We start from the raw sequence: 13,310 nt of genomic DNA, 5'->3' as shown, positions 1-13,310 counted from the left end.
CATTTGCCATTTCTCTGTCTAAATCTGCAATCTGTTTATATCCCACGATATCCTTTGACAATGCTCCCCATTATCTGTAACTCTGCAAGTTTTGGTGTCATCTACAAACTTTCCAATAAGATCATCAATATTTTCCTCCAGATCTCATAACAAACAGCAAATGTCCCAAGACTGATCTACTACTAATTACTGATATGTTCTGGAAAGCACCTTTCTACTGCTACTCTTATTTTTTTTTAAGCAAGCCCGTTCCGTCTCCATCTAGGCAGTACACCCCAGAACCCATGAGTCTCTATCCTTTGTACCTGCCTGCCATCTAGTAACTTATTAAATGCGTTAAAGTCAATGTTGACAACATCTACTGCCCTTCTCTCATCAATCATTCTTGTCACTGCCTCCAAAAAAACCCAGTCGACATGACCTTCTCTCCCCGTCCGCGCACGCGCGCACACACTGCCTATCACTAACAAGTCCATTTGCTTTCAAATTTTGTGTCTCCGTATCTTCTCCAATAGCTTCCTCGCCATTGGCATTGGGCTCACCAACCAGTAATTAACTGGATTCTTTTTGTTTCCCTTAAATAAAGGAACAATGCTGGCCATTCTCTAGTCCTCTGGAACCTCGCCTGAGACCAAAGAGGATGCAAAGATATGGTGTTTCCTCTCTTGCCTCCCCACAGTATCCTGGGTTAGATTCCATCTGCCCTGGGGACCAGTCTTAATGCATTTCAAGACACCCAACTCTTCCTCCTTCAATATGTTGACATGCCATTGAGTATTCCCACATCTTTCCCTAACCTCAACATCCCCTTTCCCTCTCTTTGGTGAATACCGATGTAAAATACTCATTAAGAATCTCACCCATTTCCCCTGGCTCCACACACAACCTCCCTCATTTATCCTTAAGTGGGTCTACTCTTTCCCTAGCTACCCTCTTGCTCCTAATGTATGTATAAAATGCCTCTGGATTTTCCTTAACCCTGCTGGCCAAGGACCGTTTTAAGCCCTCCGAACTCCCTGTTTGAGCTCCTGCTGGCTTTCTCTATATTCTTCAAGGGCGTCATCTGTTTTTAGTTGTTGAGACCTTGGGTATGCTTCCCTTTTTTGACTAAACTGATGATTTCCTGTCATCCAAGGTTCCTGAATACTGCATTCCTGTCCTTCATTTTTTTTCAGCTATGTGCAAGTCCTGCATTCTAATCAATCGGTCTTTTAAAGACTCCCATCTGTCAGGTGTGGATTTGCCCTCAAATTTGTTCTCCAATTCCTGTCTAATTTAGTTATAATTGGTCTTTCCCCAATTTAACGTCTTCATCCAAGGTCTTGTCCTTATCCATAAGTATCCAAAAAACCTGTGAATTAGGGTCACTATTCCCAAGATGCTCTCCACTGAAACTTTGATCACCTGGCTCAACTCATTTCCCAATACCAGGTCCCGTATAGCCCCCTTACTCATTGGTCTATCCACATACTGTCTCAAAAAGATCCTCTGGACACCTAACTAACGCTGTTCCCCATCCAATCCCCGAGCACCATGACAGTCCTACTCAATACTGGGGAAGTTAAAATCATTCCTCACAATAACTGTTACTTTCACATCTTTCCAGAATCTGACTACTTATCTCTTCCTCTATCTCCTGGCAGTTGGAGGTCCTCAGCGCAATCCCAGCAATGTAAATTGCACCCTTCCTACTCCTGAGCTCTAACCATATGCCTCACAGCAAGATCCCCCCCCGCCCCCCCCAAACCAGGATGTCCTCCCTCAATATGTCTGTGATATGCTCCCTAAATAATAATGCAACTCCCCACCTCTTTTTGATTCCTTCGCTGTCTCATCTAAAACATTGATTTTCCTGGAATGTTCAGCTACTAATGCTGGTCCTCTTTCAACCATGACTCTGATAGCAACAACATCATGATTGCACACATTGATCCCGGCTATACGTTCATCCTTCTTACTTGTTATACCTCTTGCTTTAAGGCAGATATAATCTAAGCCTCCAGTTCTGCAGTGTTCAGCAATCTCTCCCTGACAGCTCATCCTCTTGGCTGTAAGTCTCAAGCTCCTCTTCATTCTCTATACTTAATGACCTGTTTCTCCCAGTCTCGTCCATTGTTGTTGTCGTCGTCATTTCCCCCCCACGGGTCCTACCTTCACTGGAGATATTCCAACGTTATACATAACTGACTCCTACACACACACCACCAGCTCTTTAGCCATTTGTTCAATAGTACTATATCTGTTCTTTGCCTCAGCATGTGGTATCGGTAGTAATTCTGATATTCCTAATCATAAGATCCTGCTTTTTTTTTTAGTTTGCAACCCAACTTCCTGAGTTTTCGTTTGAAAGACCTTGTCACTCTTCCTACATGCGCCAATCTCTTCTGTTTACCCTCCCATTCAGGATAGCCTGTACCTACTCCGACATCTGATTCTGGAACCAGGGAGGCAACATACCAACCTGAAGTATCTCTTGTGGCCACAGAAGTGTCTGTCTATGCCCTTGACTATCAATCTCCAATTACTATTTGCTACGCTTTGTCCCTCACTCTATACAACAGGTTGAGTTGTGGTGTCACTACTGACTGCTGTTACTGTCACCTGATGATAAGCCAACCCCTCATCAGTATCCAAAATAGGATACTTGTTGATGGGAACAACTACAGGGGGCTCCTGAACTGCCTGCCTGTTCAATAGCGCTTACCTATGACGCTCCCACCATCTGCTTGTCACGTAAAACAGATCCATTTGTTCAGTGAGCAGCTGAAGCTGGTACACTTCCTGCTGATGTAATTATCAGGGATGCTACTAGGGTCCATGATTGACCACGTTTCGAGGCAGAACACAACCCACCAACTAACAAGACAAACCCTCTATTGGCTATGAGATTACAAGTTAAAGTTTAATGAGATACCTAAAAATTCATTATTACTTTCTAATACATAGCCTGCACCACCTTCTCTTTCTTTTCCCTTCTCTTCTCCCCCCCACCCCCATCCCCAACCCCTGTATTAACCCTTTAGTAGACTGAGCCACTTACCCATACTGTTGAGATTTCTTCACCTGCAGCACTAAGGCAATGAACAGGTTAATACGTTAACCCTGACCAATCGGAAGCCATGCTCACTTCTCCCCCTGCAATGTCTGCAGGGTGCTTCCCCAGAATGGGTGGCTGCTGGCTCTTCCTGAAAGGAATGTGCCCCATTTGAAACTAAGCCCAAGAACACCCTCACTTGATTTTAAATCTTCCTCTGAATAGGCACCTCCCTCTGGCTCCTGCTACTGACTGCTCCTGAAAGGAATGTGCCTTGACTGAAACTCTATTCACAAAAGCTTTTATTTTGTCTCATTTACAGAAAGGTTTCATGTTGGCAATACAGTTCTTGGGACCCACCAGAGGATTAAATTTTGTCACCAGGCTACCAAAGAAAGGAACTGAATATTAGCAACCAGATTCATTCTGTCTGAGGATGAATTTCAATAGATTAGAGCAGCTTAAATTGGAACAAGTGTTGACAAATATTTTCAGTACAGAGGAACCTCGATCCAAATATCGATTATCTGAAGAATATCTCTGGATCCTGATTAGAAAAATTACTTCAGAGGTGTTACCAAGGCTGTGTCGTCTTTACAATGATTAAATGTGCATTTGGCTCACTGAAATGCTGCTGAGAACAGTCATGGATATTGATGGGAGACCAGGGTAAAGTGTTGGAAAGAATTACAAGAGACCAGATTTATAATCATCTTGATAGGAATGAGTTGATTAGGGATAGTCAACACTGTTTTGTGAAGGGTAGGTTGTGCCTCTCAAACCTTATTGAGTTCTTTGAGAAGGTGACCAAACAGTTGGATGAAGTTGATGTGGTGTAAATGGATTTCAATATGCCATTTGATAAGGTTCTCCACGGCGAGCTATTGCACAAAAAACTGAGACATGGGATTGAGGTGATTTAGTGGTTTGTATCAGAAATTGGCTAGCTGAAAGAAGACAGAGGGTGGTAGTTGATGGGAAATATTCATCCTGGAGTTCAGTTACTGGTGGGATACGCAAGGATCTGTTTTGGGTCCACTGTTGTCATTTATATAAATGATCTGGATGTGACCATAGAAGGATGGGTTAGTAAATTTGCAGATGACACTAAGGTTGGCAGTGGTATGGACACTGAAGAGTGTTGTAGGTTAGAGAGGAACATGGGTAAGCTGCAGAGCTGGGCTGAGGTGTGGCAAATGGAGTTTCATGCAGAAAAGTGTGAGGCGATTCACTTTGGAAGGAGTAATAGGAATGCAGAGTACTGGGCTAATCGTAAGATTCTTGGTCGTGTGGATGAGCAGAGAGATCTCTGTCCAGGTACATAAATCCTTGAAAGTTGCCACCCAGGTTGATAGGTTTGTTAAGATGGCATGTGGTGTGTTAGCTTTTATTAGTAGAAGGATGGAGTTTCAGAACCATGAAGTCATGTTGCAGCTGTACAAAACTCTGGTGTGGCCATGTTTGGAGTATTGCGTGCAGTTCTGGTCACCCCATTGTGGGAAGGATGTGGAAGCTTTGGAAAGGATTGAGCAGATTTACTAGGATGGTAAGGTCTTGGTATGGAGGGAAGGTCTTGTGAGGAAAGGCTGAGGGCTATTTTTCGTTAGAGAGGAGGAGGTTGAGAGATGACTTAATTGAGATATATAAGGTAATCAGAGGGTTAGATAGGTTGGAAAGTGAGACCCTATTTCCCCCTGTTGATGGCAAGCACGAGGGGACATATCTATCACCCCTCAATTTAAAGCAATAGGTCAGAGGTAGTTTCTTTACTCAGTAGTAGGGGCATGGAACATACTGCCTGCAACAGTAGACTCATCAACTTTAAATGTATTTAAATAGTCATTGGATAGGCATGAAAATGGAACAGTGTAGCTTAGATGGACTTCAGATTGGTTTCACAGAGCGGCGTAACATGGAGGGCCGAAGGTTCTGTACTGTGCTGTAATGTTCTATGTTTAAAATGATCCGCAAAACAACTTGCGGAATCACCAATTGAATTCACTGATCTGAATTATACTTCCTGAAAGGATTGTCAAAGTAAATACAGTTGCAACTTTCTAAATGAAATGAAGGCATTTGCATAGTTATGGGTAAATCAAATGAATAGGCTGAATTGGATAGCACTTTGAAAAAGACAGTGCTGTACTGTGTGATTATATAATTTAATTTTTGCAGTACTTTCCTCTCTATTACAGTGGCAGGTGTGGGGGCATGGGCAGGAGAGGGATGGTGCTAGGACCATTGGGGACAGTATTCAGATAAACCAGAACCAGTCAAAGAACTGTTTCCCTGTTTAAGGCAGTAAAATTGACAGCAATTTTGTTTCTATTTTTGTTAATGGAATTTGGGTGTTGCTGGCTAACACAGCATTTTTTTCACTCTTCCCTGATTGGCCAGAGGGCAGTTAAGGGTTAGCTTCAATGGTGTGGTTCTGAATGGTCCAAACCATAAAAACATAAGAAATAAGTAGGAGTAGGCCATTCAGTCCCTCAAGCTTGCTACGTTAAAAATCTCTCAACAGGTTATAGTCCAATAAGTTTAATTGGAAGCACTCTAGCTTTCGGAGAGTCGCTCCTTTCAGGTGGTTGAAGGAGTGGCGCTCCGAAATCTAGTGCTTCCAAATAAACCTGTTGACTATAACCTGGTGTTGTGTGATTTTTAACTTTGTACACCCCAATCCAACACCGGCATCTCCAAATCAAACTTGCTATGCTACACCAAGTGAAGGCTGATTTGCCTCTGGTCTCCGTACCTATTTTATGCCAACTTCTCAGCCTAGAGTACCTCAATATTTCAAAATCAATCTCATTACTCGTAAGTACGGTTCAATAATTTCTCCTTCACAACTGAATTTCTGACAATAATTACCATTGGAGGAAAATCTTTTGCATATTCATTTTAAATGTGTCCCATTATTCTTTAACTCTGTTCACTAATTTGTCAATCCCACACTAGTAGAAGCATCTCAATTCATCTTGTCAACCTCCTTAATCTTGTATGCTTCGATAAGATGAGCAATGTTTCTTCTAAACATAAATGAGTAAAGACCGTTCTTGAAAAGTCAATCCCGTCATCTGAGTGATCAACCTAGTGAATCGTTTTTCAACTTGCCCCAAGCTAGTATATCATTTTCTTAATTAGAGGGACCAAACCTGTATACAGTACTCCAGGCGCAACCTCAAGGCCATCATTCCATTTGCTGCCTCAACATGCATATGCACCAGAAGTTCTCTTTCAAGCATTAGAGCGCTCTGCCCATGTTCTACTTGTTTAGAGTCTTTGTAGATTTAAATAATAGTCTCTCTTGAATCTTCCTACCAAAGTGCATAACCTTTCACTTACCTGTGTTATCTGTCAACTTGCGCAAATATAAAAAATAAGAAGTGAAGTTGGCCATTTGGCCCCTTTGAACCTGCTCTACTATTCAATATGTTCATGGCTAATCATTCCATTCCTTACCGTGTACTTGCTTTCTCTCCGTAGCCTTTGATCCTTAGACTCACAAGCACTGTGGTAGTTTGGCACAGCAATCTCTACACTGCTGAAGCCAGGTATCAACTGATGGACACCTCCTCCCATCCCCTTGACCACAACCTCACCTCCCATAAACAATCCGTCAAATCTCAGACCATCCACATTCTCAACACCTCAGGAGACCTCTCACCCATAGCCTCCAATCTCATAGTTCCCAAACCCCGCACTTCCTGCTTCCACCTCTTGCCCAAAATCCACACACCGGTCGATCTATTGGCCCCGTCTGCTCCAGGTCCGCCGGACGTATCTCCTCATACCTTGATACCGATCTATCCCTCTTTGTCCAGGAACACTCCACATATCTTCAGGGCGCCACTTATGCCCTCCACCACCTCTGTGACGTTTGTGTCCCTGGCCCCCAATGCCTCATCTTCACCATGGCAGATGGGCATGTAAAGGGACTGGACTTCCATGGTGAAGGCCTCCAAGCCCTCCATTTCTTCCTCTCCCACTGATGCAACCAGTACCCCTCCACCATCACACTTATTCAGTTGGCAGAACTAATTCTCACTCTCAACAACAACTTCTTCTTTGAATCTTCCCACTTCCTTCAGACCAAAAGGATAGCCATGGGCACCCGAAAGAGCCCTAGTGATGCTTGCCTCTTCGTAGGATACAGGAAACTGTCAACCTTGGGCTACAACCCCCCACCCCCCCCAACAAAAAAATCGTGATCTCTTACTTCCCTGCTCTGCGATTTCTGTTCCCCAGAGGAGCAATTCCACTCCCAGACATTCCAGGTGGTCTCCTATTTCAGGGACCACTATTTCCCTTCCCACGTGATAAGTGCCCTTCAGTGCATCTCCTTCACTTCCCGCACCTCTACCTTTTGAACCCCACCCCTCCAACCGCAATAAGGATAGAATCCACCGATCCTCATTTTCCACCCCACTAATCTCTGGATACAGTGCATTATCCTCCTCCATTTCTGCCACCTCCAGTCAGACCCCACCACCCAGAGATATATTTCCCTCCCCACCTGTATCTGTGTTCCACAGGGACTATTCCCTCCATGACTGCCTCATTAGGTCCATGACCCTCCTCCAACCCACCTTCCACACCAGGCACCTTCTCTTGCTGCTGCAAGAGATGTAAAACCTGTGAATGCACCTCTTCCCTCAACTCTGTCCAAATCTCCAAAGGAAGGACCTTTTTCAATATCCAGCAGAGACTTTACTACATATTCACCCACCTCATCTACTGCTTTCATTGCACTGTGTTCTCCTCTCTATCTGGGACACTGGACGCTAACCATCAGAACGTTTCAGGTAACATTTCTAGGACACGCACACCAAGCAACCCCACTGCATTGTGGCTGACCACTTCAACTCCCTCTCCCACACCACCAAGGACATGTGGGTCCTGGGTCTCATCCACCGCCAAATCAAAGTTACTCGATGACTGGAAGAAAAACACCTCATGTCCTGCCTTGGGACCCTTCGACCACATGGGATCAACATTGACTTCAGTAGTTTCCAAATCTGCCCCCCCCCCCACCTCATCCCAGATCCTACCCTCCAACCCTACTCTTGCCCTGTCCAACCTGTCTATCTTCCTTCCCACGTCTCTGATCCATCCTCCCCACTGACCCATCGCTATCACCCCATACCTGCATCTACCTGTCACCTTCCCAGCTACCTTCCCCACCCCATCCTTCGACTTCACTCACACGCTCTTCAACAATGGCTTCATGGACATCAATAGATTTTTTGTTCTACATTTAACAAAATATTAATTTAAATTCCACCATCTGCCATGGTGGGATTTGAACCTGAGTATCTGGATTAAAAGTCTTGCAATAATAGCACTAGGCTAATTACTTTTAAGTGGTTTGAAGACCTGAGTTCCTCTCCCTCAAAACTGAGTTTGATTTTCAAATTCTGCCATATTGTGATTGCTGCTCCCTCAGGGACCCTTAACTATGAGATCTCATTAATCCTATCCCATGAATTCTGATTTCACCGTCTACCATGGTTTCATTAAACATTAACCTAGTTTCTGGATTACTAGTTCAGTGACCTTGCCACTATGTCACCACCTCATGCATTTCTTTGTCTGTTTGTCCTCTTGTGATTTATAATCCATGAAGTATTTAGATACCTCACTGAAACATTAATAGTATTGATAAATTAAAAGGTATTTCATTTTAAACAAATCGAAATAGGTCTTTGAAATAATATAGGAATTGGTGCAAATTAGTTATTTTCAGGACTGGCTTTTGAAAAGTTCATAATTTTATTTGAATAGACTTACAATCAATGAAAATATCAGGGTTTTAATTAGTGCTATTGAAAACATTGGATTGAACTTTGGACTAAATGACAAATTACCTTTTGTCTCTAGAACAGAAGTAGAGGTTCAGCCCATTGAGTCTGCTCTGCCATTTAGTTAGGTCATGGTTGATCTGATGCTCATGAAGACATTTCTGCAGGCACAGAACAATTGTGTGGTGCTGAATGCTCTTGGATGCTAAAGAACGAGAAGTAAAAGACAATGAGAAGGGCGGTGTAGATTCTAGTAGCAAATAAGTTTAAACAGGTTAAATAAAGTAAGATTGTTTGCTGTATTGTGGATGCTAACTAAAACGTGTGCAACTTCAAAATGTCTTCCAGGTGTGGAAAGCTAGATTGAATGGCTACGAAGAAGCTGCAAAACTGTTTCAGAAGATTCAAGATGAGAAAAGCCCAGAATGGTCCAAATACTTAGGATTAATTAAAAAATTTGTAACCGACTCAAATGCAGTGGCCCAGCTGAAAGGATTGGAAGCAGCACTTGTTTATATAGAAAATGCTCATGTAGCAGGACGGTAAGTTCTTAAAATTCCACAAGCTGAGTACATAGAAAAAAATCTCACTCCAAATGCAGTTATACAAGTGTTCGACTTAATATTTACTTGTATGATGTTTTGTTGTTTGGATTTTGGAATCTTTTACCATTTTAGTATGGACTTGCAGAACAAAAGACACAAACATAAAAACTAGAGACAAGTGTATGTCATTTGATTCTTTGAGCCTGCCCTGCCAATAGATAGTATCTGGTTGATCCTCTAAATACTATTTCTTGCTTTGTGTTTCTTGATGCCTTTAAAATATATTAATCAATCTATTACTTTCTCGTATATCTTCAGTTTCATGCTCATCAGTCTTCTGTGGTAGAGTATTCCTCAGATTCTGCACCCATGAGTAAAGAAATGTTTCTTTATCTCAGTCCATACCCTGAGACTGTCCAAATGTATCATTTCCCTTCCTACTTGCTTGCTGCACCTGCCTGTCCACTTTCATTGACTGATGTGTGGGTACACCAATATTATCAGCATCTAAGTAATACTCCTCTTCTGTTGTTCATACTGAAATATGTACAAAGAAAATTACAGCACAGGAACAGGTCCTTCAGCCCTCCAAGCCTGCACCGATCCAGATCCTCTATCGAAATCTATTGCCTATTTTCTAACGGTCTGTATCCCTTTGCTCCCTGCCCATTCATTTATCTGTCTAGATACATCTTAAATGATGCTATCATGCCTGCCTCTACCACCTTTGCTGGCAATGCGTTCCAGGCACCCACCACCCTCTGTGTAAAGAACGTTCCGTGCATATCTCTGCTAAACTTTTCCCCTCTCACTTTCAAGTCACGACCCCTAGTAATTAAGTTCCCCACACTGGAGAAAAAGCTGCTTGCTATCCACCCTGTCTATACCTAGCATGATTTTGTAGACCTCAATCAGGTTCCCCCTTAACCTCCATCTTTCTAATGAAAATAGTCCTAATCTACTCAACCTCTCTTCATTGCTAGCGCCCTCCATACCAGACAATATCCTAGTGAACCTCCTCTCCAAATCATCCAAACCCATCTGGTAATATGGCAACCAGAACTGTACATAGGTTAGGCCACATTTGGAATGCTAAGTCCTATACAACTGCAACATGACCTGCCAACTCTTTTACTCAATACCCCATCTGATGAAGGAAAGCATGTCACATGCCGCCTTGAACACTGTATTAACCTGCGTTGCCATCTTCAGGATACAGTGCACCTGAACACCCAGATATCTCTGTCCATCAATTTTCCACAGGGTTTTTCCATTTACTGTATAGTATTCATCATTTTAGCTATGTTGTACTGCATCTGTCGGAATTTGCCTGTTTACTCAACTTGCCTAAATTACCTTGCAGCTTCTTGCATCTTTCTCATGTTTCAGGCCAGCCCCATTTTGTGTTGTCAGTAAACTTGAAAATGTTGAATTTGGTTCCCTTATCTCTGTCCTGCCAGTGGGAAAAGACCCACTTATTCTCACTGTTTTCTGGCAGCCAGTTCTTAATTTGGGAATATATATAACCTGCTATCCCATGTGTTTTAATTTTACCCATAGCCTCTTCTGAAGAGTATTCTGAAAATGCAAATACACCACATCTGCTAAGTAAGCATAATTTTGCTTTCATAACCTTTATGCTTGCTTCGTGGATGTGGTGTATTTTGTCCAATTGCTTTATAAGAGCTTTGTTATCACATCTTTATAGTTTACTCTTGTGTTTTCCCTACTGCTGATTTTAGGTTAACTGGTCAATAATTCTCTCTCTTTTTCAGTGTATCCAGTCTTTCCAGGGCTACTTCCTTTAGTACTCTAGTATAGATTATCAGGCATTGTTTTTTTTTTGGCAGATAATCAAATATTGGTTTTAATTATGAATATAGTTAAGAAATATTTAGCTACCATGTCAGCATACTTGCAAGATTCAAGCATTGAATCCATATTAGAGGAAGCAATCTCCACTATTAAAAGTAATGAGGATTCCTATATCTGAATTTGTTGAAATTTAGCTACTTCCTACCACTGTCATGTTTGTTGTAAATGTTCATTCCGTTTATTTTTCTTTGTGAATTTCTGATTGAATGATTGCAGACAAGCCTGAGAAAATAATTGCACAATGTCTTTGCAGGGGTCAAATATCTTTTTTAATATTGATTTTGCATAATAGGTTAGTCACCCCTAACTGTTTTAGTCTCTCGACTTTGCTTATTCTGCAGAAAATAGAAACATTTATTTGAAACCAGATCAACCTTTTGCTCATGTTCTTTGAGCTGAATGACTTGATAGCGCCATTGGGAAATACTTGGGTTGCATTCCTTTTGGTTCCCCAGTTAGCCCTACAAGAAAGTTGGGATGTATTCTTCTGTTTTACAAAATCTGTGACCAAGTAATACCTTTTATTTTGCTACATGTAATTGCCGTTCTGAGGGAAGATGGGCTCGTAACTTCCATGCAGCAAGATCTTAAATAGACCAGTAAAATGACTGACCAAAAAATGTTTTTTTTTGATGAGATTGATTTTGAACAAATTACAGGGGCCCGTACTGCCTCTTTCTAATAGTATATAACATTTTCTGCATTAACTCGAGAGGGCATAATTGAATTGAACTTGGCACCTCTGGTAACTCAAACTATACTCTATATTGCAAAATTATTTGGCTCCTTTGAAATTTGTTAAACTAATTATTATTTTTTCTAATTTTAGAACCACTGGAGAAGTAGCATCAGGAGTTGTAAATAAAGTGTTCAACCAACCAAAGGCAAGAGCCAAGGAATTGGGAGTGGAAATATGTCTAATGTATATAGAAATAGAAAAGCCTGAGCCTGTTCAAGAGGAGCTACTGAAAGGACTGGACAACAAGAACCCCAAAATTGTTGTGGCTTGTATAGATACAATAAGGAAGGCTCTCTGGTAAATATGACATACCTACTATTATTTTGCCCAATAAAAGGCATATCAAGGTCATTCCAGACTTGCCTGTTGCCTTTTATTGAAAGTTGTAATTTCCTGCCTTCTCAATTTTCTTCCATAATATTTGAGGGTACATTGTATTTTAAGTACCAATCTAAATTGCTTTTTATCTGTTTTGTTGGAAATCCAGGACATTTGCACAAAATAGTCAGTGATCTTTCCAATTTTATTTCAGTGAGTTTGGTTCAAAAATTGTGCAACTCAAGCCAATTGTTAAGGCTTTGCCAAAATTATTTGAATCACGAGAAAAAGCTGTTAGAGATGAAGCCAAATTATTGGCAGTGGAAGTCTACAAGTGGATTCGTGATGCCTTACGACCACCACTGCAAAATATTAATTCTGTGCAGGTATATTTTAATGTTTACTCTCAAACTTTTAATTCATGCATCAAAACTACTGTGGGAATAAGAAATTAATATTTTTTTTCCTCAGTTGAAAGAACTTGAAGAAGAATGGGTTAAATTGCCAACTACAGTTCCGAAGCAGACCAGGTTTTTGCGTTCTCAACAAGATCTCAAAAGCAAGTTTGAACAGCAGCAAGTAGGAGGTGATGAGAAAGGTTGGTAACTGACTTCAAAGAAAATCACGTAAATTTGGTGCTCATCAGGATCTTTGTTTGTTGAATCCTTCATGTGGTGCAGGCTTGACTCCTAGAAGATCTGGAAGCTTTGCCTTAGTTTAGCAAAAGGTTCTGATTGATTAATTTTAAAAAATTTGAGTTCGTAAACGAGAAATGCTAGAAATTCTTGGATCTGGCAGCATCTATAAGAGAGAAACTGTTCATGTTTCAGGTCAAGGATCCTTTTCTTCAGAACTGAAGAGAGATGAATGTAAAAGGCTTTTGAGGGTTGCCGAAGAAAGTTAGTTTGTTCAAAAGTGTAAAAGGAACTGTCTGTCATTGGTTAGAGGGCATGACTGATTTGCTTCAACGACTGTCTGTACCCAATAGTTCCACATTTTTG

At 41.5% G+C, this 13,310-nt stretch overlaps 1 protein-coding gene across 5 annotated transcripts in view; it reads left to right on the top strand.

Annotated features, from left to right (window-relative positions):
- The window catches only part of ckap5 (cytoskeleton associated protein 5), a 119,592-nt gene that overhangs the window by 20,639 nt on the left and 85,643 nt on the right, over positions 1–13,310 (top strand). For all 5 annotated transcript variants that reach the window (XM_043705461.1, XM_043705462.1, XM_043705460.1 and 2 more), the window contains exons 3-6: positions 9,181–9,374; positions 12,082–12,288; positions 12,524–12,695; positions 12,781–12,907. In XM_043705461.1, coding sequence (XP_043561396.1) covers positions 9,181–9,374; positions 12,082–12,288; positions 12,524–12,695; positions 12,781–12,907 — 700 coding nt within the window. The remainder of the gene's footprint in view (positions 1–9,180; positions 9,375–12,081; positions 12,289–12,523; positions 12,696–12,780; positions 12,908–13,310) is intronic.

The sequence above is a fragment of the Chiloscyllium plagiosum genome, chromosome 16, assembly GCF_004010195.1.
Source record: "Chiloscyllium plagiosum isolate BGI_BamShark_2017 chromosome 16, ASM401019v2, whole genome shotgun sequence".
Classification (NCBI taxonomy): domain Eukaryota; kingdom Metazoa; phylum Chordata; class Chondrichthyes; order Orectolobiformes; family Hemiscylliidae; genus Chiloscyllium; species Chiloscyllium plagiosum.
Note: the sequence above shows the minus strand (reverse complement) of the source record. Positions and strands in the feature narration are given on the sequence as shown.